The sequence below is a fragment of the Alligator mississippiensis genome, chromosome 2 (assembly GCF_030867095.1).
Source record: "Alligator mississippiensis isolate rAllMis1 chromosome 2, rAllMis1, whole genome shotgun sequence".
In the NCBI taxonomy this organism is placed as follows: Eukaryota; Metazoa; Chordata; order Crocodylia; family Alligatoridae; genus Alligator; species Alligator mississippiensis.
The window spans coordinates 85,195,979-85,218,121 of record NC_081825.1 but is presented as its reverse complement, the minus strand read 5'-3'; the positions used below and the strand labels follow the sequence as shown (position 1 = coordinate 85,218,121).

General features: G+C 43.9%; 1 protein-coding gene across 4 annotated transcripts in view; it reads right to left on the bottom strand.

Moving 5' to 3' along the window:
* Positions 1-22,143, bottom strand: part of SPOCK3 (SPARC (osteonectin), cwcv and kazal like domains proteoglycan 3) — a 508,697-nt gene that overhangs the window by 55,439 nt on the left and 431,115 nt on the right. For all 4 annotated transcript variants that reach the window (XM_059721899.1, XM_059721898.1, XM_019481419.2 and 1 more), the window contains one exon: positions 5,568-5,687. In XM_059721899.1, coding sequence (XP_059577882.1) covers positions 5,568-5,687 — 120 coding nt within the window. The remainder of the gene's footprint in view (positions 1-5,567; positions 5,688-22,143) is intronic.

Below are 22,143 nucleotides of genomic sequence, written 5' to 3'. Positions count from 1 at the left end.
TTAAGGTGAAATTCCTATCCCACTGAAGTTGGTATTGACCAATATTGGCAATTAGCCTTGATTCAGTAAGGTCTCCTCCCTTCTTGGAAAGGTTAATGTGAAACTTCCTAAATATTTTAAAAGATATTATTGGAGTTCAATATTGCAATTTTGTTAAAAAATTCTCACATAATATGAAGATTCAAAATTTAAATTTTGGAGGTCTTTCATATAGCTTGACATCTTATTAAGTTGTATATTGATTTCTTTATTTTCTTTTTAAAATATATAAGGTATTTTTTCTTTTCTTTTTTTTTTTTTATTTAGCTTTTAAGATGGATGCTTTTTAAAGGTCATAGGCAGTATTTATGATATAATATCCAGGTGACTGTAAGAGATTATACGCTCCATTAACACTTGTGTAAACATAATGTTAAACTGCAGAACTTTTAGTCAGTATATCCAAACCCTCTTGTCTTTCTGAATTCCTCAAATTGAAGATTTGTAGAAAAGAAAGAGGCTGAGGTGCTTATCAGATAAGATGGATACCTATTTGTGTTAGATTATGTATAAAATGTTAATGAGGAATTTTACATTCCTATGGGATAGTGGATCCCCTTACCTGAGAGACTGCTGACTGCTTACATCTTTTCCCCTTACATATACTACAGCAACTAAGACTTGCTGACTGCTACTTTTGTCACTTCCTGGTGTTGTACTCCTAAATATATCAGGTCCCAGGGAAAAACCCTCCAGAGGCATAATCAGGTTTGCAGGAAGCTTTTTTTCAGTTGTGGGTTCTTAACTATTCAATGAACTCCATGCAAAAATCAATCAGACATGGTGTCAGGCAAACTTTGGGACAGTGTATGGCTTTATTAGTTTAATCATATCTTTAAAGGATTGATGGTCAAACATCACACAGTTTTGTAAGGTTATTTGGTTAATTATATATTTTTAAAGAGTGTTTTTATATTTGTCCTCTTTAATTACTGTGTGGCAGGAAAGAAATAAGAACCAGTCATGCTGTAAACCCATAAATGATTTTTTTTTTAATAAAAATGAACTCCCCCCCACTTCCCACGCTTAATAAAAATATATATGGTTTCCATCTTGAAACATAATCCTATCCAAACCTTGCAGAACATGAAAATATTCCCTGATAAAACAGATTATTTTAAGGGTTTTGGGTTGTAGTTGTGTTGATCTAAGGATATAGGCAGGCAAGCTTCTTTGGTTAGAAGTGATATCTTTTATTAGACCGACTGAGTAGCAGGAAAAAAGTTCTTTGCAAGCTTTCGGGCACAAGCACCCTTCTTTAGGCACAGGGAGTCTCTGCTGTTCTGAGCTATCCAAGGAATGAAAGAAGCTGAAAGTGTGACAGGATGTCAGTGAGAATGTAAACAGGTGGAAATTAGGAAAACAAAGGGTAGGGAAGGGAGCGGGGGAAATGAGGGGGAAATAATGTCAAAGGTAAGTAAGGGAGACTCTACTGTTCTTCAAGGTAAAAAAAAGGCTGTGAAAAAATAAACAGCTATAAATTAGGAAGACAAAGAATAAAAAAGGAGGGGAGGGGAGGAAGAGGGGGAAAGAAAAGTGTAAATGGTAAGGTCAGGCAGGCACCTAGTGAATCAGATGTCAGGTAGGTTGTAATGCATCATAAATCCAATGTCTACATTAAGTCCATGATATTTTGTATCTGATAGATTTATGAAGTGAAGTTCATAGGTTCATTTATGAAAGGTGTTTTGTAAATTCCCATTGAGGATTAGAAATGAGAGATCGGAGAGGGAGTGATTGTCTTGTGAGAAGTTTACACCCCACACATTAATTGGATATTTTTGTCTTTGATGGATTTTCAGTGTGCGTACATTCTCATGCACAGTTGTTGTTTGGTTTCTCCTACATAATTTCCATCAGGGCATTTGGTGCACTGGATGAGATGTATAACATTTCTGGAGGTGCAGGTATAAGATGCAGTAATGGTGATGGTTCTGTTGTGGGGTGTGGTTATAGGAGGAGTGGTAGAGATGTGTTGGCAGATTTTACATTTCTTGTCCTGCCATGATTTGGATCCATTAGGTGTGGTTTGAGACATAGGGAGTTTGCTTCTGGTGATGAGGTTAGCAAGGTGTGGTGCTTGTTTAAAGGCTAAGATGGGTGTTTCTGGAAAGATCTCTTTAAGAATTGTGTCTTCTTTTAGGAAGGGGTGCAATTGTTTGAGGATTTTCGATGTAGGTTCCAGAGAAGGGAAATATGACATAACTAATGCGATTCATGGGGATTTTCTTTTTGTACTGCAGCAAACCTTTGCACGGTATCTGGTACGCCTGTAGGGAATGGTAAGTATTTGCTTCGGATTTGGATTCGGTCAGTTCAGAGGACAGCGATTTGATTTGGAGATTTGAATTACTGTCCTGATTTGATTTGGCTCAATTAGATCTGAAAGTTTTGGCACCACTTTGGATATTCAGCCATAGACTAAACAGGCTGCTGGCACAGCTGCCTCCAGCTGGCAAGTCTGTTGGGGGGAGGGAAGGATTGGGGCTGGGGCTGGGACAAGCTGCCCAGCCAGGGCGGGGGTGAGCATTACTTGGGGATGGGGGCAGAGTGGTGTGGGATGTGGGCATGGCAGTACCCTGAGTGGGGGCTCTACCCTACTGCCACTTGCCCATCTGGCATGTGGAGGGAGAGTGAGGGGGGTGCAATGCAGGCATGACTTGCTCCAGGCAGAAGGGGTCAAGCAGGAGCAGGGCATAGCCCCTACTCCTAACGCTGCCATGCCCACATCCCCCCGCCCTTCCCTCAATGCCAACAGACTTACCAGCTGGAAGCAGCTGTGCCACCTGCCTGTTTAGTCTACGGCCAAATCACCAAATCGATTTAGATGCTTCCAATTGATTCAGAGCTTTTAATTGGTCTCCCAATTCAATTAGGATTCGGAGATTCAGTCTCCGAATCAGGCTGAATCCCCTCTGAATTGAATCGGCCACCAAAGCTTCGCACAGTCCTAGTATCTGGATGGCTCTTTCAAAAGTAAAATTTATCTCTCATGAAGAGTGTCCTTGTTGGGTGAAGACCCTTTTCATATTTGTACAGTGGTGATTATATTTTTTTAAATTCTTTTTTAATATATTATGTTTTCATAATGTTATTGTTATTTTACCTTGAAAAGCACTTTGAGAAATACCGTATCCAATTACATGAAAATAAATGGGATTATTTTTGTTAGGGAAAGTGTGTGTAATGTAAGAACAATAACCAAACTGTCACGGCGGGGTCCTCACGGAGGGCCGTGATCTCCTTGAGGTCCCTCACTCCGTGTACAGGCCGGCCCAAGGCACCCTCTAATTCTCGCCCGCCACGTCTTGTTGGAAATATATTAGGGAGGCTGCCTATGACTCCCTGGGCACGGCTACTCGGGACCTCTGTCCCCGCGGTTCTTCCGGACCCCCGGGGGTCTCCCGGTACGGTGGGTGTTCCTCGGACACCCTAGCCTTATGGGCTATGCGTGGCTCCTACCTCCCCTGATACCATGCCCCAAGCCTCGCATATGTAATGGACGTTGTCCGGTCTGTCTCTCTTGTGCCCAGCCTCCCACTGGGCCTCCCCTGACGGTACGGTCCCGCTCAGGGACTCCTTAGCAGGCCCCGGTCCTATGGGCCAACAGCACAGGTACCCTCTCTGACCCTGGCTCACCGCGCTGCTACTCCCTGTCTTCTTGGGGCAACCGCAGCGCCCTGCCTCAGTCTGAGGGGTGTTGCCACACTAGCCTGCGGCCGGGCTCGCTATGCCCGTCTCGGGCTTCTCAGTATGGCCCCGCTCTCTAGGGCTGTTCAGTATGGCGCTCCCCCTTCTCTGGGGCTCGCCGTGCCCACACTGGGCTACTCAATAACGTACAATGGTGCTCCCCCTCTTTGGGGTTCGCCGTGCCCACACTGGGCTACTCAATAATATTGCCCCTTTCCTGGGGCCGGGGTCTATGTTCCCCCCCACATGCAATCCGGGGTCTAGGTCCCCGTCCGCAACCTACGGGTTGCGCCCGCGACCCACTGGCCGCGCTCCTCGCCGCCAGTTGCTCACGCACTGGCGTGCGAGCTGCGCCCTCCCTAGCGCTATGAAAATAATGCACCCTCTTGGCGCTAGGGCACCCCACACTCTCTGGGGCCCCTGTGATTGAGGCCTCCTCCAACCCCTACAGCCTCACCCAAGCCTCCAGGTGTAATAATACAAACGCAAAGCAAAACCACAAGCCCCTAGGCTGTAACACAAATGCAAGCTCCAGCCGTCTGGCTATAACTGAAACCCGAAGCCCTATGGCCATAACAACCTTGCTCCATATGACCATGGTACTTGCTGCTAGGCTCCTTTCCGCATCCTCACTCCCAGAGCTCCTGCCTCTCTGGCTGCTGGCAGAAAACTGCCAGCCTGGCCTCAGCCCTGAGCTTTATAAGGGCCAGGCCCTGCCTCCTACAGGCAGCTGGTTCCCCTTGGTTGCTCCAGCAACCCGCAGCTGCGCTCATTACCTGAGCAAGCTTCAGCTGGGCTTGTTATATCAGGCCAGGGCGCGCTCACTTGCTCCCTGGCAGTTTCTCCACTCTAGGAGCAGGGGCACCGAGGTGCCCTGCGACACAAACAAAGGTAAAAATGTGAATACTTTAAAATACTAACAATGGAGGAACAAAAAGCAATCAGTGGTGGGTAAGATCCATAAAACATATACAGGAGGAATTCATAGAGAGTTTGCTCTTCATATTAATGAAGGTAGAGGTTTAATGCTTACGAAATATAATCTGACTGCTCCACAGCACGACATTCTTGAGAGAACTGCTGCACGCTATAATTGCTGTTTTAAACAAAATCCTAAAATAATTACATAATTCAAAATTTTACTGTTTTAGTACAACAAGAAGTCTCTTTACAGTTTTAAGGTAGTTCAAAATGAAATGGGCCCCATACTGTTTCCACTTCATTAGCACTCCTGACTCTTTCCTTGTTTTGAAGAATATCCTTGAAAAATTCCTTTTTTCTTAGTCATTCCTTTTTCCTATATTCTTTTATATCAACAACCACTATGCAACCCAGTAGTGGCAACAACCACTGGTAATTACAAACTTCTTTTAATCAATGTTTTCCAATGGCAAACACAAAGCAACTTACCTCTTTTCTCAGTGGACCAGTTGCTCAGAACCCCTCATCTGTTTTTTTCTGAAACACTTCCTCCCTTTTGCTCTCCTTATAGGGTTACTAATTATCAAGCTTTATTAAGCCATTTCTACTGTGTTACTATTCTCATTCAAACCTAGAGCTAAATAGCAGCTTTATAAGTAATAGCTTCCATATATTCTCTCACCAAAGTTCTGCCAAAAAAAACTCTTAAAGATTAAAGTGAATGTTGAAAGTTGATATTAAAGCATATTTCTACTTCCTGAAACACATTTAAATAAGAAAATGAATCCCTTAAAGTAATAAATTAATGTTTCCTTGCATTTGCTTCATAAAACATAGCTTTGAGATCACTGGAATAATTAAAGTCTTAATAATGCAAAAACAAAGTGCAGGAAAGTCTCAAAGTAAAAATCTCTTACTGCTTCTTTCAGGCCTTTGTACAATTCTCGTTTTCTTGTTCTGGATTCCGCTTTCATGAAGTGCTTTAAACCAGTCTCGCAATCTATTTGCAACTTCTCTAAATTCTGGATCACTGCACACTGAAAAACAAGCAAACAAACAAATGCGAGATGTTTATTACTTGTATTTCCTGTATAAGTGACACCTTTCAAATTATGTTAAAAAGTGAAAAAAGAGAAAAAATATTCTGTTTTTCCTCCCAATAGGAGTTCATTCTTTCAGTACTTAATTGCAGCCTAAAAACATAACTTTAATTCGTATAGCTAATATAGAAATAATTTTCCAGTATATCTTTCATCTGTACGTTGTAGTTTGTCTAGAAGATACTAGAACAGTTTATAAGCAATTCTAGCTACATATAATATACATATCCACACAGAAGCATTCCATTTACTGTGGAAATATACTAATTTCTAGCTTAAAACAGGCCAGCTACTTCACAGCACTTGCTTTAGCTCAACAAGTGAAGGGCAATTTCAAATCTAAATGAAACAGTAGGTGGGAACTGGAGTAAACAGAGTGAAATAACCTAAACTGGCTATTAGCTAATACATTTAGGAAAGGTGTCATGGGATTTTTATGAATAAGTGTCTAAAGAAATTGACATATAAACAATGGGCCAAGACTTAATTGCACATCAGTTGTTCCAAGGTAACAAGGTTCCATGTGCATCTTTACTTCATAACAAATGGAAGCTAACCTGCAGCAATTTAACTTTTTCCATTGAGGGGTAAGCTACCACATTTCAGCTTCTACTTTCCATGGAAACAGAAAGCACATGGACAGTTGATACACTCCATTTCCTGGGTCCGTTACTCTAACACATTGATGTCAGTAGACTACAAAAGAGGACACCTGTATCCTTCCACACCTTTTCCACACAAAGTAGATGTTACGCTTGGAGCCAAGATAAGCAGCAGCATGCATATAAGGGGCACGTCTACACATTCATTAATGCGCTTTAGGTAGTGCCTGCAGATGTAGAGGAAGGCTGCTCCAATGCACTGTTATTACAGTACACTGTAATAACAGTGCATCACAGCAGACTCGATTAATCATGTCTGCTGGAGTGTGCTAATTAGCGTGTTCCAGCAGCCTCCATGTCTCATGCATCTGTGTCCCTGCACTTCAAAATGGTAGCAGGGGGCACTTGAACTAAAGCTTGTTCAACGAGCTTTAGTAAAAGCTCCCCTGCCCCCATTTTGAAGCATGGGAATGCTGATACACAAGATGTGGGTGTTTTAATTAGAGCAGCCACACCCCTACTCCGAAGCACATGTAAAAATGCCCACTACTATGAGGTACTAGAAAAAGGAGCATTAGCCTATTTTCATATGCATTAGCTAAAGAGCATGGTTTTTTTTTGTGATGCTTTAATATTCATTAAAATAGGCTAATGCATTTTAAAGCACATATGTAGACATGCCCACAGTTAACATGCTGTTTATTACAGGCCCAACAAGGGACAACTCATGCAGAGACAGGGGCTCATATAACAATAGTGCAGCAGGAGTCAAGGTTCGAAATAGTTCAGGGAAATGCAGATGTCTGTTCTAGCCTCTAATCCGGATGCACCAGTTGGGCCCTTTCCTCATCCAGAGCCAATACTATAATCCCATAATATGAAGTTTTAAGTTAGTATTGACTCAATGGAAAGATACTTGTTTATAAAAATCAACAAATAGTATTCCAAATGCATGATCTTGTTGGTCTCTACCTAATTACTACCTAAACTTAGAATTGCTTTACCTTCTAAAGTCTCACAACCCAAGGTAGCATAGCTTCAGGCTAAAGCTGATGTTCATTTGCTGCATATAAGCCTCTAGTTTTATTTGCATTTGGCACATGCTGTTGTAATGCATGAGACTTACTGGTAATACATTGTGTACATTTTATTTATCTGAATGGCAGCTTGGAACTTGTTCTTTTGCTTTTAAAGTAAAACTGAAGCAGATCAGTGTGTCAGCAAAGGAAAAGCCCTAATACAACTGCCAGTATTTGTATATTTGCTGTTTATTCATTCTTTGCTCAGAGCATGGCTCTTGAAACTTTGATACTTCTTGTCAATAATGTCTATATGGAATTTGTGCACACATTTGTATACACCAGAAAACAACCACTTGAGTTTCTTCTAAAACCATGTTTTGTGCTCTTTTCCTGTGAACCTTACACAAATTTATTATTCTTCTTCCCGTGTAATTTAGTACACAAATGGAATCAATACCAGTATTGGTCTGTTGGTGATTAAGCTCAAAGACATCAGACACTAATAACAGGTTGAAAGTGCCCTACTAACTTGGATAAATTAAATATATTGGATGTTGTTAGTTAAGATTGCAACATGATGGCACTTTGCTTTTACCAATCCTAGAGCTGGCAATAATCTTATCTGAGGAGCTAGGCATGTATTGGACAGAAAATCCAGGTACTTTATTTGTGCTGTGTGACTAGACAAATACCATGGAGTGTTTCTTTTCCACCACTGGCTGAGTGTGGATCAGAGAAAGATTGAGAGATTAGGAATCAAAGTGTTTCTCTGGTGGAAAATGCCATCTGTCATCAAGTATTGGGGATGAAGATGTTACTCTTTTATAGCTCTTGTTCTTTTTAATTTGGTTAGGTATCTAGATAACATGGACTCCCTTCATTCCTTTGAATCTCTCGTATAGTCAGTATTTTGAAAGCCTATACCATCTTTCATTTTTAAACAAGGTCTTATATAAAAATTAAGGGTCAACTTTCATCAATATGGCATCAACAATGATTGTGGTGGGTATGGTCAGGCATAACAGTTATACCAGTATTAAGGTATACTGGTATAAGCTGTTCTGATATAATTTTCCCCTTGTGTGCAGTAGAAGTAAAGCTCAGCCTTCTATCTGTTTTATTTAGGTTTAAAGTTACAGAAACTTTGTTCGCTTATATTGGCATAGGAGAGTATAGATGTGAAAATTAAATAAGAGCTGATACATGCTCCTGAGTGGCAAGTTTCCCCTCTCCTTTTGAAGTTATATCTATCCACAGGCAGCAACTCCAAAATGAATTTAAGCTACATGGATTCCAAGGGTACGTTCCAAGCCAGAAAAACACTCACATGGAACATGAATGAACAAATTCTCTGCCATCATAGATGCAGAACCTTAAGCACTGGGGAAGGAAGATGATGATGACATCTACCATCCACACTAGATCATCTCATGTCAGTGGGGCTTTTATTCTTTTAAAGTTTTGTTGGTGGCCATTGTTGGAGGCAGTATGACATAGTGTGATAGCTCCTGAATAATATGATGTGATGAGCTGCATTTTAAAGATCATTTTCAGGGGCCTGGTTTCTGATCTTGAATTAAGGCAAATGCCTCAAAGTTTACAGAATATAAAATAACTGAACTTTTTTCCAAACTTTGTTGTTTCATATTTACACTTTAAATGATAATTTGATTCCAAAACAGAGAAGAGAATGAGAAAATTATCATTTTTAGCTGTCGCTAATTTTAATGATTTGGATTACTTTAGGATGGGAATAGATCATCATCTTAAAAAATCAAGGCAATGCAAAACAACCTGATTACAAACTGTCAATTGCCTTTTTTATGCCCCATAGCTACTCAAGTGGTTGAGTCAGCTCTTAAGTATCGCAGGTAATTACATTTACAGTATTATCAATTTAAATGCACAGTGCATATTTGGTTTGTGACACTTCTGATATGTCAAGTAAAAGCAGATGTCTTTTATATGTGAAATTTACAAGATAGATACAGCAGATCTTCCATAATGCACACTGTTAATAATTTAAATTGTGGTCTCCATTTCCCAGCAAAGATGCAAAACACAGAACTATAAAGAAATCCTGCATTTCAATACTAAACTTCAGTATTTTTACCAAATAATGTACCATTCATTTATGAGCACATTAGCAAGTAATTTAAGTAATAGAAATTGTTAGCAAATCAAAATTTTCACAAAATTTTGATGGTCTACCAGGTGCTTCAAAACGATTTGAAATGTTTTTTTCATAGTAATTTTGTTTCTGGAAATAAAAATATATTTTTTCATTTTTAGATTTTGCAGGGATCCTCTCCTTTTTTGCATGTTTTTTGGGGGACAATCAAATTTAAATTTTCAACTCATCAAACTGGAAGGAGTCAAAAGGAGAGCAACAAAAATTACCAGAGGTCTACAAAACATGACATATAAGGAAGGGCTAGTTGAGTACTGGAATTATTTAGTTTGGAGAAGAGAAGACGGAAGAGGAATTTAATAATAGTCTTCAAATACAAAATAGGTTGTTAGTAAAAGGATGGCAAAGAACTCTTTTCTCTGAAAAGAGAAAACAGAAACTGTAACAAAGGAGATCTATTTTGGATATTAGGATGAGCTTCCTATACACGAGGGTGGATCAAGTGGTAGAAAATATTACCTAGAGAGCTTATAGATTCTTTGTCATTGGGAAGGTGTGGAATTGTTTATACAGATCCCATGCAGAAAAGGGGGCTGAGTTAGATGATATGGAGTTCATCTAACTCCCTGAGATCTTGAGGTCCCTTCCCAATCTATTTTTCTATGATTCTAGGGTTTTCCTATTGCTGAAAATAAAGCAGGAGAAGAAAGCAAATTCAGATATGGACATATGGTGTATTATAAAAAACGCACCAAAAAGGAGTTCATTTCAGAAAATCTCTTTATTTTCTGTGTTTTTATAAATGACAAAAAACGACATAATGATAAACTCCTTATCTAGTATGTGTCACTATCCATCAATTTGAGTAATTATTCCCGAATATGGTACTTACCTGAGCATTCTAATGCATTATATTGTTCTGTTCATTTTGGCAGTATAACACAACATAAAGAAACAAGTAATTAAAATAATGAATACATTTTGATTACTGGGGAAAAAAGACCAATAATATTTTAATTAAAACAAATAAAATTGGATGAATGCGCTTACTGGAACACAACATATTTCATTATAAAAACTGAAATGTAACAAAGTAATTTATAAGTACACAGAGATGAAGAAAAGAAGATTAAAAATATTTTGTATGCATGTAAGATTCTTCTATCTAATTTTCGCCCTTTAGAAGGACTGACTTCCTTGAAGGAGGGAAGAGATTGTACTATTTACTTTAGGGACACAGTTACTTATGCTTAAGAATAAAGAATAAATACATTTGTTTAGAGTTAAATTTTATATCAAAGTAAAGGTTGGAATTCTCTAACACATGGCTGTCATGAAGCTTTGAGCACTCCAGCACCCTCCACCTGGCTGCTAGACCAAGGAGGGAGTTGAGTGGCAGCCAAGCAAGAGCCTGTAGACTGCATGCTAACCCTTTGGGCCTGCATGTGGCTCATTGCGCTGCCAGTTTGACAGCCCTGCCCTAACCTTACCACAGGGGATGAACACATGTAATTAAAGATCCTTTCACATAAGGGCTAGGAACAAACATTACACTTTTACTGGTATAAGCAATCGGAAATTGGTCTGTACATACAACATAAGTTCGGCACACAGACTGGTTTAAAAATGATGGAACCCGGTCTAAGATTTGCCCTGTCCTACCCTCACAGGGCAAACATGTGTTCTGTTTGCTACCATTCTAAACTATGCCACTAATAGAAAACAGTGTAACTTAGCCAGAGACTGAATTGATCTTTTTGTATGTCTGTCCCTAGCTAAGATCGTTACTTAGGCCTTGTTGTTTAGGCTGGCACATGTTCACTTATTGGCATAATGGGATCTGTTCCCTGTTCCCAACAATTATGCCTCTTGTCCTGCCACAGTCATGGCAGGATGGATGACTCTGAGATCAGGATTCAGATCCCAATCATGCCACTCCTACTCCAGCAGGGTCCCAAGGCTGAAACTGACCATCAACTGATTGTTGGTCTCAGCCTCAGGACCACATCAGAACCAGTTCAAAACTCTGGTGCATTTTCAGGGCTGAGACTGACAATCAGCTATTTGTCAGTCAAAACCCTGGGACAGCACTGCGGCCAGTCCAAGTGCCCTATCTTGCATTTGGCATTAGGCCACGTAGCAGGAACCATGCTATACATTTATTTTAAGGCATAATGAAACCAGCCACAAAATTATTACATGCATTTTGTAGAATAAGTTTGTAGCTTATTTCCTATTTTATCGCACCATTAATTGCCTGAATGTCTGGTTAATCACGCCTTAAATGTAACATTTGCCAGAGGCCTTAGTGCCAATTTTTAAATTTTATCCAGACATCTTTCAATGAGAGTTTCATGCCCTAATAGCTTACAGATCTAGCCTTGAGCAGTTACCTAGGAAGCAGTAGAACCTGGTTCTAGGTACCCAAAAGGAGTTCTGCTTCCCATAACAGTGTTATAAGTTATAACCACCAAGCTACAGATTAGGCATAATGCAGTCCCTTCTCCAGCCTTCCTCTTGAAGCTGATCCATTGCATCTTGCATCCAATACCAGTTGGATATAACAAAGAGAGAACAACAGGGACATTTCTGCTCCATTTGTAAAAAGGGCTTAGGCTATAACACATGGCTCCTGTGTATCCACAGCAGCATCACTGAGCTGCATGCCCTCTGACTTGATGGATCAGAGGCAGGCAAAAATATGGGCAAAATATGGCCCACAGGCTGAATCTGGCCCTCCAGGCCATTCTATCTGGCCCACAGGCCCCCTAAAAAATTTAGAAAATTATTAATTATTAACTGCATGTGGCTGCCTGTCAAAGATGACAAGGCACCAGCAGCAGGAGAAGCTGGCGGCAGGAGCCGGTGGCTGAGCAGCAAGGCCTGCCCGGCCCTGCCCCACCCACACTCTCCCTCTCCCAGCCCACAACCAGCGGCTTCTGGTCTGGTAACTCTTTGGCTGTTCCCTGCCCTCCCTCCGCCTGAGTGGAAAGTCAGATAAGATCAGACAGAGGAAGTGGCAGAAACTGCCGCAATCAGCCCAGGCTGTGTGACCCAGGCCTGCCTGGATCCATGCTGTGCCATGCATCCAGGAACTGCATGGTACTGGCCAGGGTGGGCTGGAGCCAGAGTGGTGGGCAAGCAGGTGGGGGCGGGAAGCAACAGGGGGCAGGAAGCAGCAGTGGGCAGGGGGAGCAGGAAGTGGCAGCAAGAGGGTGGGAGGCGGTTGGAAGCAGCAGTGGCTGGGTGAAGCGATGGTGGCCGCTGGGAAGTGTTACAGCATTGGTGGGCAGGTTTGCGGGAGGGAAAGTAGGGAAGCCACAGGGAAGTGGTGGTAGCAGGCAGAAGTCAGCATCTAGGTCAGCAGAAGGTAGCAGCTAGACCCACCACTCTTTCCTGCCTATGCAGGGGGTCAGACTTGATGATCTATTGAGGTCCCTTCCGACCCTAACATCTATGAATCTATGAAAGTGCGGAGCTCATGCTGGTACCCTCGGGCTGGCAGGGACCCAGGGTGGGCAGCAGGAGTGCAGAATCTGGGCATGGTGTTGCCTGGCTGCATTGTATGAGATTCAGATGCAGTCTGTGAGAGACACACATGGAGCTAGTGTCCCAGCCTGTCTCTCTCTCCCTCTCCCAGGCACCATAACCCTACACCTTCCCACAGCCTCCACCCCAACCACATACCCCATACCCACTCCCCTAAACACACAGACCCACCCCCCAACCACATCCCCCTACATACAACCCACACACAATATAGAGGGCCTGTATTTTGAACTATTATGCAATTTCCTCTAGATACACTATGCAAGCACACATAAATCAGGACAGAAATATTTTTTAATAAAATTAAAATAAGTTAAAGTAGATAATTTATTTTTTAGTGTATGATATGTTTTTTTGCGGGTTTTTTTTTAGTTTCAAGATAGCAGCACCCTCCCTCCCAGAAGTACTTCTAGGGCAAGGGGAGGAACTAGCGGTGGCAAAGGTCATGGGTTAGAGGCGGGACCTCTGGTCCCAAGATGGTGACCAGTGGGTGGGACACCCATTAAGGGGTAGAGCTGTCCTTGTGGACCTCAACAGCTCACCAAAACTCGTTAAGCAGCTGTCCAGCAGAATTAATTGCCTGCCCCTGTGCTGGATCCTCCCTTGAATGACTGGTGAGCCAGATTCAAAGACAGGGCTGTAGAATGCCGAATCTGTGAGCTGAGTTAGTCACTGTGATGAGATTCAGTTTCACATCTCCTCTGGGTGAAAGGGGCATAGAACCTTCCTAGGTAGGGGCCCCCTAACCATCCGTGTACTGGGCTAAAACATGGGAGGGTCCTTCACCATCATTTTGTTTCTGGATGATATAGGCAGAAGCATACAGTAATCAAAGGGTGAAACAATCTAAAGCTATTTATAGGAGCCAAAAATGACATTTACACAGCTGGGTATATGTTCACTTTATACCATTTACACGTGTAAAGTGGAACAGAATCTAGGCAAATCTGTCAAATGTAAAAGAAAAACATCTCTTTCAGAAAAAAACAAAATGAAAGATAAAATGAATTATGGCAAGATAACTTTAAAATGATGAATTCCACTGTCTCCTCCATCTGAAGAAGAATATATAGGAATCAAAGCCTAGTAAATGGTTTAGAAAATGTTTCACTGACTATATGGAACCACTGAAATGTAGGTTTACAATGATTTTAAACAAACGGCTGCATATAAGGTATGTTGGTATAATAATTAAAGCTATTACATTGTCTAGGTTGTCTATCTTTTTATTGTAGCCAATACAATTTCCAACTGAGCTGGAAAATTATGCTAAATTAGAATGTACCAACTATTTTCATTTCTGTAGCTTTAGAACTACATGTAAAAACATTTTTCTTTAAAGTTTAAGTTATAAATGGTATTATGATTGATGTTGCAAAGAAGTGTAGATATTACCAATATAGTATAAATGGTGCCCTCATCACCCCAGTGAAAGTAAGGTTAGAGACTCACAAAAAAATAGAAATTATATTTAATTATACAACAGTTTTTCACATTAGTAAAAACAGCTAAAAGTGCTCCACTAGAGCTGTTATATTTATTCACAGTTAATTGCTAAATTTGATACAATTCCAAATTAATACGGCAAGGGCATTATTTTACAAATTTTCATTAAATTGCTTTTTGGGGTATGCATGAAAAGCAAAAAAAACAAGTTCCAGGCTACCTCAAGATTACTGTCATGCCTAAAAGGTTCTTTTGTATCACTGTATTGTATAACTAAGTTAATTCTTTTTGAATGAATATTAAATGCATTATTAGGAGCCAATATGTTCATATGATTGTACAAAAGCAGGGCTGCAAGGGACCACATGATGTCATCTAGTCCAGTCCCTTGCTCAAGGCAGAATCATTCCTTATTAAGACATCCTAGACAAGTGTCTGTCTAACCTGCTGTTTTAAGTTAACAAGGATGGAAATTCTGCAATTTTTCTAGGAAGTCTGTTCCAATGTTTGACTGTCTTCATAGTCTGAAATGTCCTCCTAATCTCCAAGCTAAATCTACCTGATGCAGATTGAGGCCATTGCTCCTAGTCTTGTCCCCTACAGCCACACAGAAAAGCCCATCTTTATCCTCTATATAATATCATTCAGGTATTTGAAGACTGTTACAAAATTCCACCTCAGATTTCTCTTTTACAGGGTAAATAAATCCTAGCTCTTTCATCCTTTTCTTCCAGGCCCCTAATCGTTTATGTTGCTCTGGACTCTTTCCAAACTTTATGCAACTTTCTTGAAGTGCAGGGTGCAAAACTGGACATAGTACTCCAGGGGAGGCTTTACCAATGCTGAATAGAGCAGAAGAATAATTTATCTTGATTTGCAAGTGACATACCTGTTAATACAACCTAGAATGCTGTTGGCTTTTTACTTATTTACTAGCCAATTGCCTGTCAAGAATGACGGGGGGGGGGGGGCAGCTGGGGACAGTGGCCTACATCTGGCCCCGCTCCCCACTCCCCAACCTTCAGGGCCAGGCCTGCTCCCCTTCTCCCCCCTTGCCACTTTGGGGCTGGGGCCAGGACAGTCCCCCTGTGTCTGCTGGCCCCACCCCCCCTCTGTCTGCTCCATCGCCACTGCCTGCAGGGTTGGGGGGCTGGGGCCAGTAGCTCTAGCCTTGCCATGGGAGGGGCCAGTGCTGATAGCCTGTCCACTCCATCACCTGCCAGTGTGCTGGGTGTGAACAGAGGCCTGGAGCCAAGCTTGTTCCCCCCACCTTACCCCTACCGTTTTGGGGCCAGGGCCACTCCCCCCACCTCCACCCGGGGGGCCGGCAAAGACAGGGCCCAGAGCCTGGCTCCACTCCCCCAAGGCAGGCCTGACTCTGTTCCCCCTCAACAGTTCAGGTTTGGGGCCGCTCCCCATCCCCTTGTTGCGGCAGTGGCCCCGACCCTGTTCTGCCACCCTTGTGCCACTGCCACCACCTCCATGGAGGGGGAGCACTACCCTCTTTCCCCCACTCCACCACGGGTCCACACCTGGCCCCCCCACCCTCCCCACAGCCATTGTAGGATCCAGCGCCCCTCCCCATACCCTCTGTTTTGGGCCCAGGCCAGGCCCCACATTCACTCCACCATCATTGTGGGGCCAGCACTGGGTCTGCCCCGCTCACCTTCCCTGCTGCCATTTCAGGGCCAGGCTAAGTTACTCCCCTCCACCCGCTGTTTCAGGGTTGGGCCAGGTGCATCCTCCCCCCTCCCTGCCACTGTTTTGGGGTTGGGCCTGCTCCTCCCATCCCCCCCCCGCCCGCATTGGCCTGGATCTACTGCTCCACAGTCCCTGCTGCTGCGGTGGGCCAGCTTCTCCCCACACTTGGACCTGCTCCTCCCTTCCCCCCTGCCACTGCTGCATTGGCCCAGGCCCGCGGCCCTCCCCCCCCCCAGTATCAGGAGGGAGCAGCACAGGACAGAGAGGGGGCAAGGGAAGTTCTGTTTGCTCCACTGCTGCTGCCTCCAGAAAGCAGGGCGGGGGGGGAGGGCGAGGCCAGCTCTGCTGGCCTCCCCCGCTCCATCCCCTTTTCCCCCACCAAAGCAGTGCTCTGCTGTGCTGCCACTGCCTGTCTGAGCACTGTATTCGCACTCTGATTGGTTGTTTTCGTCAGCCAATCAAAGTGTGAATAAAGCGTTATGGACCAACAGACAGACAATGGTTTTTATAGTATCAGAATTTTTTAAACCAGAGCATACTGTTGGTTCATATTCAGCATCTGGTCCACTGTAACCCCCAGGTTCTTCTTTGCAGTACTGCAATCTAGCTGGTCATTCTCCAGTCTGAATTTGTGCATGCAGTTACTCTGTCCCAAGTGCAGGACTTTATTTTTCCTTGTTGAATCTCAACTCACTGACTGCAGACTACTTATCTAGTCAATCCAGGTCATTCTGGATTCAAGCCCTAGCCTCTGGAGGGCCCGCAGTTCTACCCAACTTGATGTCATCCACAAATTTGCTAAGTGTTCACTTGATTTCATCATCCAAATAATTCATGAATAGGTTGAACAATACCAGACCCAGGACTGACCCCTGGGGAATGCCAATGATATCTCCTCCCAAATAGATATTAAGCCACTGAGATCTACTTGCTGAGTATAATAGTCCAAGCAGTTATATATCTGCCTTACAACTTTTGTCTCATCTGCATTTCCTTAGCTTCTTAATGAGAATGTCCTGAAAGAGGGCATCAAAAGCCCTGTGAAGGTCTAGGTGTACCTTGTCCATTGCTGTTTCCTTATGTACAGAGCCTGTCACTTTATCATGGAAGGAAATCAGATTGGTCAGACATCACTTGTTCTTGGTGAATCCATGATGACTGTTTCTGAATGCTTTGTTCACCTCTGGGTGCGTCATAATGGATTCCTTGAGGAACTGCTCCATGATCCTTCCAGATATAGAGGTCAGGTTGACTGGTCTGTAGCTCCCTGGATCCTCCTTCTTCCTTTTCTTGAAGATGGGCATTATATTTGCCCCTTTCCAGTTATACGAGATTTCATCCAACCTCCACAACTTCTCAGAAAGGATAGCTAATAGCTCCAAAATTACCTCAACTAATTCCTTCATTACCTGCAGGTGTATCCCATCTGGCCCTCCTGATTTGAAAGCACCCAGTCTCTTTAAATAATCACTAACCTGTTCTTCCATTATTCTAAGCTGTTTTTTCTCTTTCCCTATCTTCACTGCCAACTCTCTGGTAGGTTTCCCTATGTTACGGATGCCCTATGTTTTATGCTGATTCAAACTTTAATACTTCAGGGTTAGATTAACCTGATCAGACCACTCTTGCTCAAACATGCAAATGGAAAAGTTGAGCAGTCATTGTGAAGTCACTGGGCAAATTTAATAATAAGGGTATTTCTAGACATGCTGGTCCAAGTATTGACTCACACATAGTCCATGGAGGAATTCTGCCTCATGATGGTACCTTTTGTTTTCCGCTTGCATGAAGTGGGGGAGAGTAGTAGTAAAATTCTTCAATTTTTAAAAAATCTCTTTTTGATATTTGGTTTCCTCAGTATGCGCAGCCAACTACTCTGTTTAGAAGAGAAAAAGAGGGGCAGCCAAGGCTAGTTTCACTTCCTACCCCTCCCTTTTACCTCATCTCTGTGGGGTGCATATTGGAAAAAATAGGCCTTTTTCCCTCCCTACAGTTGAAGCTGTAATCAGTGCATTTCTTCTATGGTCAAGAGAGAGATAACAGGGGGAAACACGCTTAAATAATTGATTTACTACTCCCTTACACAGATAAATTGAGGAAAAATCCAGCTATGAGAGGGATTATTTCATTTCAATATTTGACACTGCTTATGATATCTCCTTAGTCATTTTCCACCAAGTTATATTTATTTTAAAAATCACTTTTTTTTGTTTTTCTCCGACTTGCATTCAGTTGTCAATATGTTTCTGTTATGAGATGCTCAGAAATATACACAACATATGGTCTCTTACTTGTATCCTGCAGAGAAATACTATTACTTTTGATCTGTGCTACATCTCTGCACATACAGCCAAAATTCAAAGTAGTCATTTTTTTTCCTACAACATATTGAAAATTAATATCTAATCTCTTGCCAAGGGTCACTGTTATGTTTCTTTACTTCATTTTAGCATTGCTATTCCATTGAATATCTGTTTGGATTATATACTTAGCTATAATAGGTAGTATTTCAAGTAAGAATATCATTTTATTACTGCCTGCTCATATTTGGATTCTTTCAATCCCTTCATATTACTTGTCTATCTTCCCTGGTGTTTGCAATACCTCTCACATTAGTATAATCTGCAAAATATGATTAACATGTTATATACTCCTGCTTCCATATCATTAAGGGACATTTGTATTAGATAAGATCCTCTCAATAGAACTTTACAGGACATCTCTTGCAACATGAAACATTTCATTTTATTTAGCATCCTACAGACAGTTTTTAATCCAACCCTATATAAACAGCTTTATAACAATGCATGTGCCTGGTTCTAGGTACAAAAATAGCTGGAACCAAGAAGAGACTCCCAAGATCATATGATAGTTACCTGTTTCTGATCAATTTATCCATCAAGCTTTTGTTATCTGCCCACAAAGGCCAAATTCTAAACTGTTCATTTTAAATAGACCCTTTTCATAGAATCATAGGAAAACAGGGCTGGAAGGGAGCTCCCAAACTAATTTAATGCAGGCTCTTCTCAAGGCAGTATCATCCCTGACTAAAGCATCCCATCCAAGTGTCTGGTCAACTTGCTACATTAACAGATTTTTTTTGAAATATTTATTCAATTTTACTAATATCTAGAGCAGGGGTGGACAATTATTTTGGGCAGAGGGCTGCATCATAAGATTTGGTGAGCTGTCAAGGGCTACATGGATAGCCCCAACCCTTGACAGTTGCCCTGCCCCCTGGTCACCATCTTGGGACTAGAAGTCCTGTCCCCTAACCCCTGACCTTTGTCACCAGAAGTCCCTCCCCTTACCCCCAGAAGTACTCCTTTTGGGGAGGTGGCCTTGGAAGACCCTGTCACATAGTCTGTCATAAGACCCACCCACCCAACACCAAACTGCCCCACTTGCCATATCTGTCCCAGAATCCCCTGCCCAAATCACATGATCCCTGACATTAGAAGGTCTACCCCTTGACTGGGAAACACTGCCCAACAACAGGCCCCACCCTTATAGTGCACAGCCTACTCATGGGGCCCCAAGAGTTCTGACCTCTAGGCCATGAGGCACAGGCACAACTTACCAGGTAGCAAGGGGTTGTGACCCCTCTAACATCCTTTCCCATCAATGGGATTTCAGTGGCATTAGATCTGCCCCAGAATGGAGCCAAACCAATTGAGTCAAGGATGGCACACGCAAAATCTTTCAGAACAAATCATTTAAACAAAGTATAGATAAAGTATCATATACTAAAAATCTGCAAGCCTGGACTGCATGTGGGGCAAGGAGCCAGCCAGGGCCAGCCCAGTAGCACCTAGTTCCCAGGTACAAGATCAGGACCTCATGGCCAGCAAGGGTTCCTAGCTGCAAAGCCAACCAAACCTGCCCTTCCCCTCACCTGCAGGGCAGGACCCAGCTCAGCCCCTCCTTACCTGCAGGCCAGCAGAAGCTAGCTCAGTCTCCCTTCCCCTCACCAGTACTGGTCACCAGACCCCTCCCACAAGCCAGGACCCAGCCCACCCCAGCCCACACTGCAAAAGCTGACCGACGCCCCCACCGGTACCAGCATGATCTGGCCCATCCCAGCCCATTCTCCTCTCCCCCCCGCCCATGGCACAGCAGAAGCCAGCCTAGGCCCAGGTCCTTTCACTGGTGCAGTCCCGTCCAGTGCTGCAGAACCCATCTGGTCCCAAGCTGCAGGGTGCTCAGCCACAGCTTTCCCTCCCTAGTGCCAGCCTGGCCAGACCCATCCTGTCCCAAGTGGCATGGGGCCAACATCAGCCCAGCTGCGGCTTTCCCACATACTGCTTGGGATAGGACAAACCCGGCTGGAGTGGCAGGGGCTCAGCTGCACCTTCCCCCTATCTGAGCCAGCTGGTTCCAAGAGGCTCTGCCGTTACTCTTCCTGGCTGCTGCTGACCTGGCCAGGTCCAGCAGGTCCCAAGCGGCATGCAGCCAAAACCGTCCCAGCCACAGCTTCCCCACGTGCTTCTGGGGATGGGATGAGCCTGGCTGGGTCAGCTCCAGCCAGAAAAAGCAGCAGCAGAGCCTCCTGCCACTTGGGACCAGCCGGCTCAGGTAGGGGGAAGGTGCAGCTGAGCCTCTGCCACTCTGGCCAGGCCTGTCCCATTCCCAGCAGCACATGGGGAAGCTGGCTTTGGCCGCATGCTGTTCCGGATGAGACGGGCCTGGCCAGGTTGGCACAGGCCAGCAAAAGTGGCGATAGAGCCTCCTGCCACTTGGGAGCAGTCGGCTCAGATAGAGGGAAGGTGCAGCTGAGCCCCTGCTGCTCCAGCCAGGCTCGTCTTGTCCCCAGCAGCATATGGGGAAGCTGGCTTAGGCTGCATGCTGCTTTTCGTGGCCGGTGCCAACCCGTCCCATCCAGAGCCTTCCCTGCGTGCTTCTGGGGACGGAACAGGCCCAGCACTGGCCAGCAGAAGTGGCAGCTGAGCCACGTGCTGTTTGGCACCAGCCCAGGAGTGGCTTTCCCTCCCTGGTGCCAGCCCAGCCCAAGCTGCAAAAGGCAAAACCATGGCTTCCTCTTACCTCAGCCAGCCCAGCTGGTCCCAAGTGGCAGACAGCTCAGCTGCCACCTCTCCTCCCTGGTGCTGACTGGGCCAGGGCTGCATGTGGCCCAGCCAGCCCAGCTGCTGCTTCCCCTCCCCAGTGCCAGCCCAGCCCAGCCTGGCCCAAGCAGCAAAGCACAGGGAAAGCCTGCCCAGCAGCTATTTTCCCGGGCTTACCTGTAGGGCAGGATCCCTTTCAGTCCTGCACAGGAGGCAGAAGCAAGCACTCCTTTATCTCACCGGTGCCACAGGATCTGGTCCAGCTCCCCTGCCCCTGTCAAGCTGCAAACAGGGCCTGAGCCAGGGGCAGGGCAAGGCCAGCTGGGTCAGGCTGAGGTCAGGATTGGTTGCCTCACAACCAGAACCCAAGTAAATAGCCTGAGGTGCATGCAGTCAGTGGCTGGTGCCGCCAGCCACTACTGGAGGCTTTTAGATGAGCAGCCACCATTATCTAGGTTTTGAGGAGGCTCCATGGGCCAGGGGGAAGTGCTTGGTGGGCTGGATCCGGCCTGTGGGCCATATTTTGCCTGCCCCTGATCTGAAGGATTCAATATTGGACACAAATATTGAGGAGACAGAAGATAATGCAAATTAAAAGTAGGGTAGAAGATGCATTATACTTTCTTATACCTTCTCAGATCATAAATTAAATAAACTTAGAATATCTAGGATATCAGCAGAATGGGTAGAAACAGTTCTTAGAGAGCTTAGGATAACATCTGAGAATCAGTGTAAATTTAAAAGGATCTAAGGTCATTTCTGATTCTGACTTTGTAAGACCTGCTCTACACATTACAGGTGTTGCACCTTAAAACCAGCTACACATGCAAAACCCTTATCACATGTTGTTTATAGCCTTGCCTAGCTTGAAACCCCTAA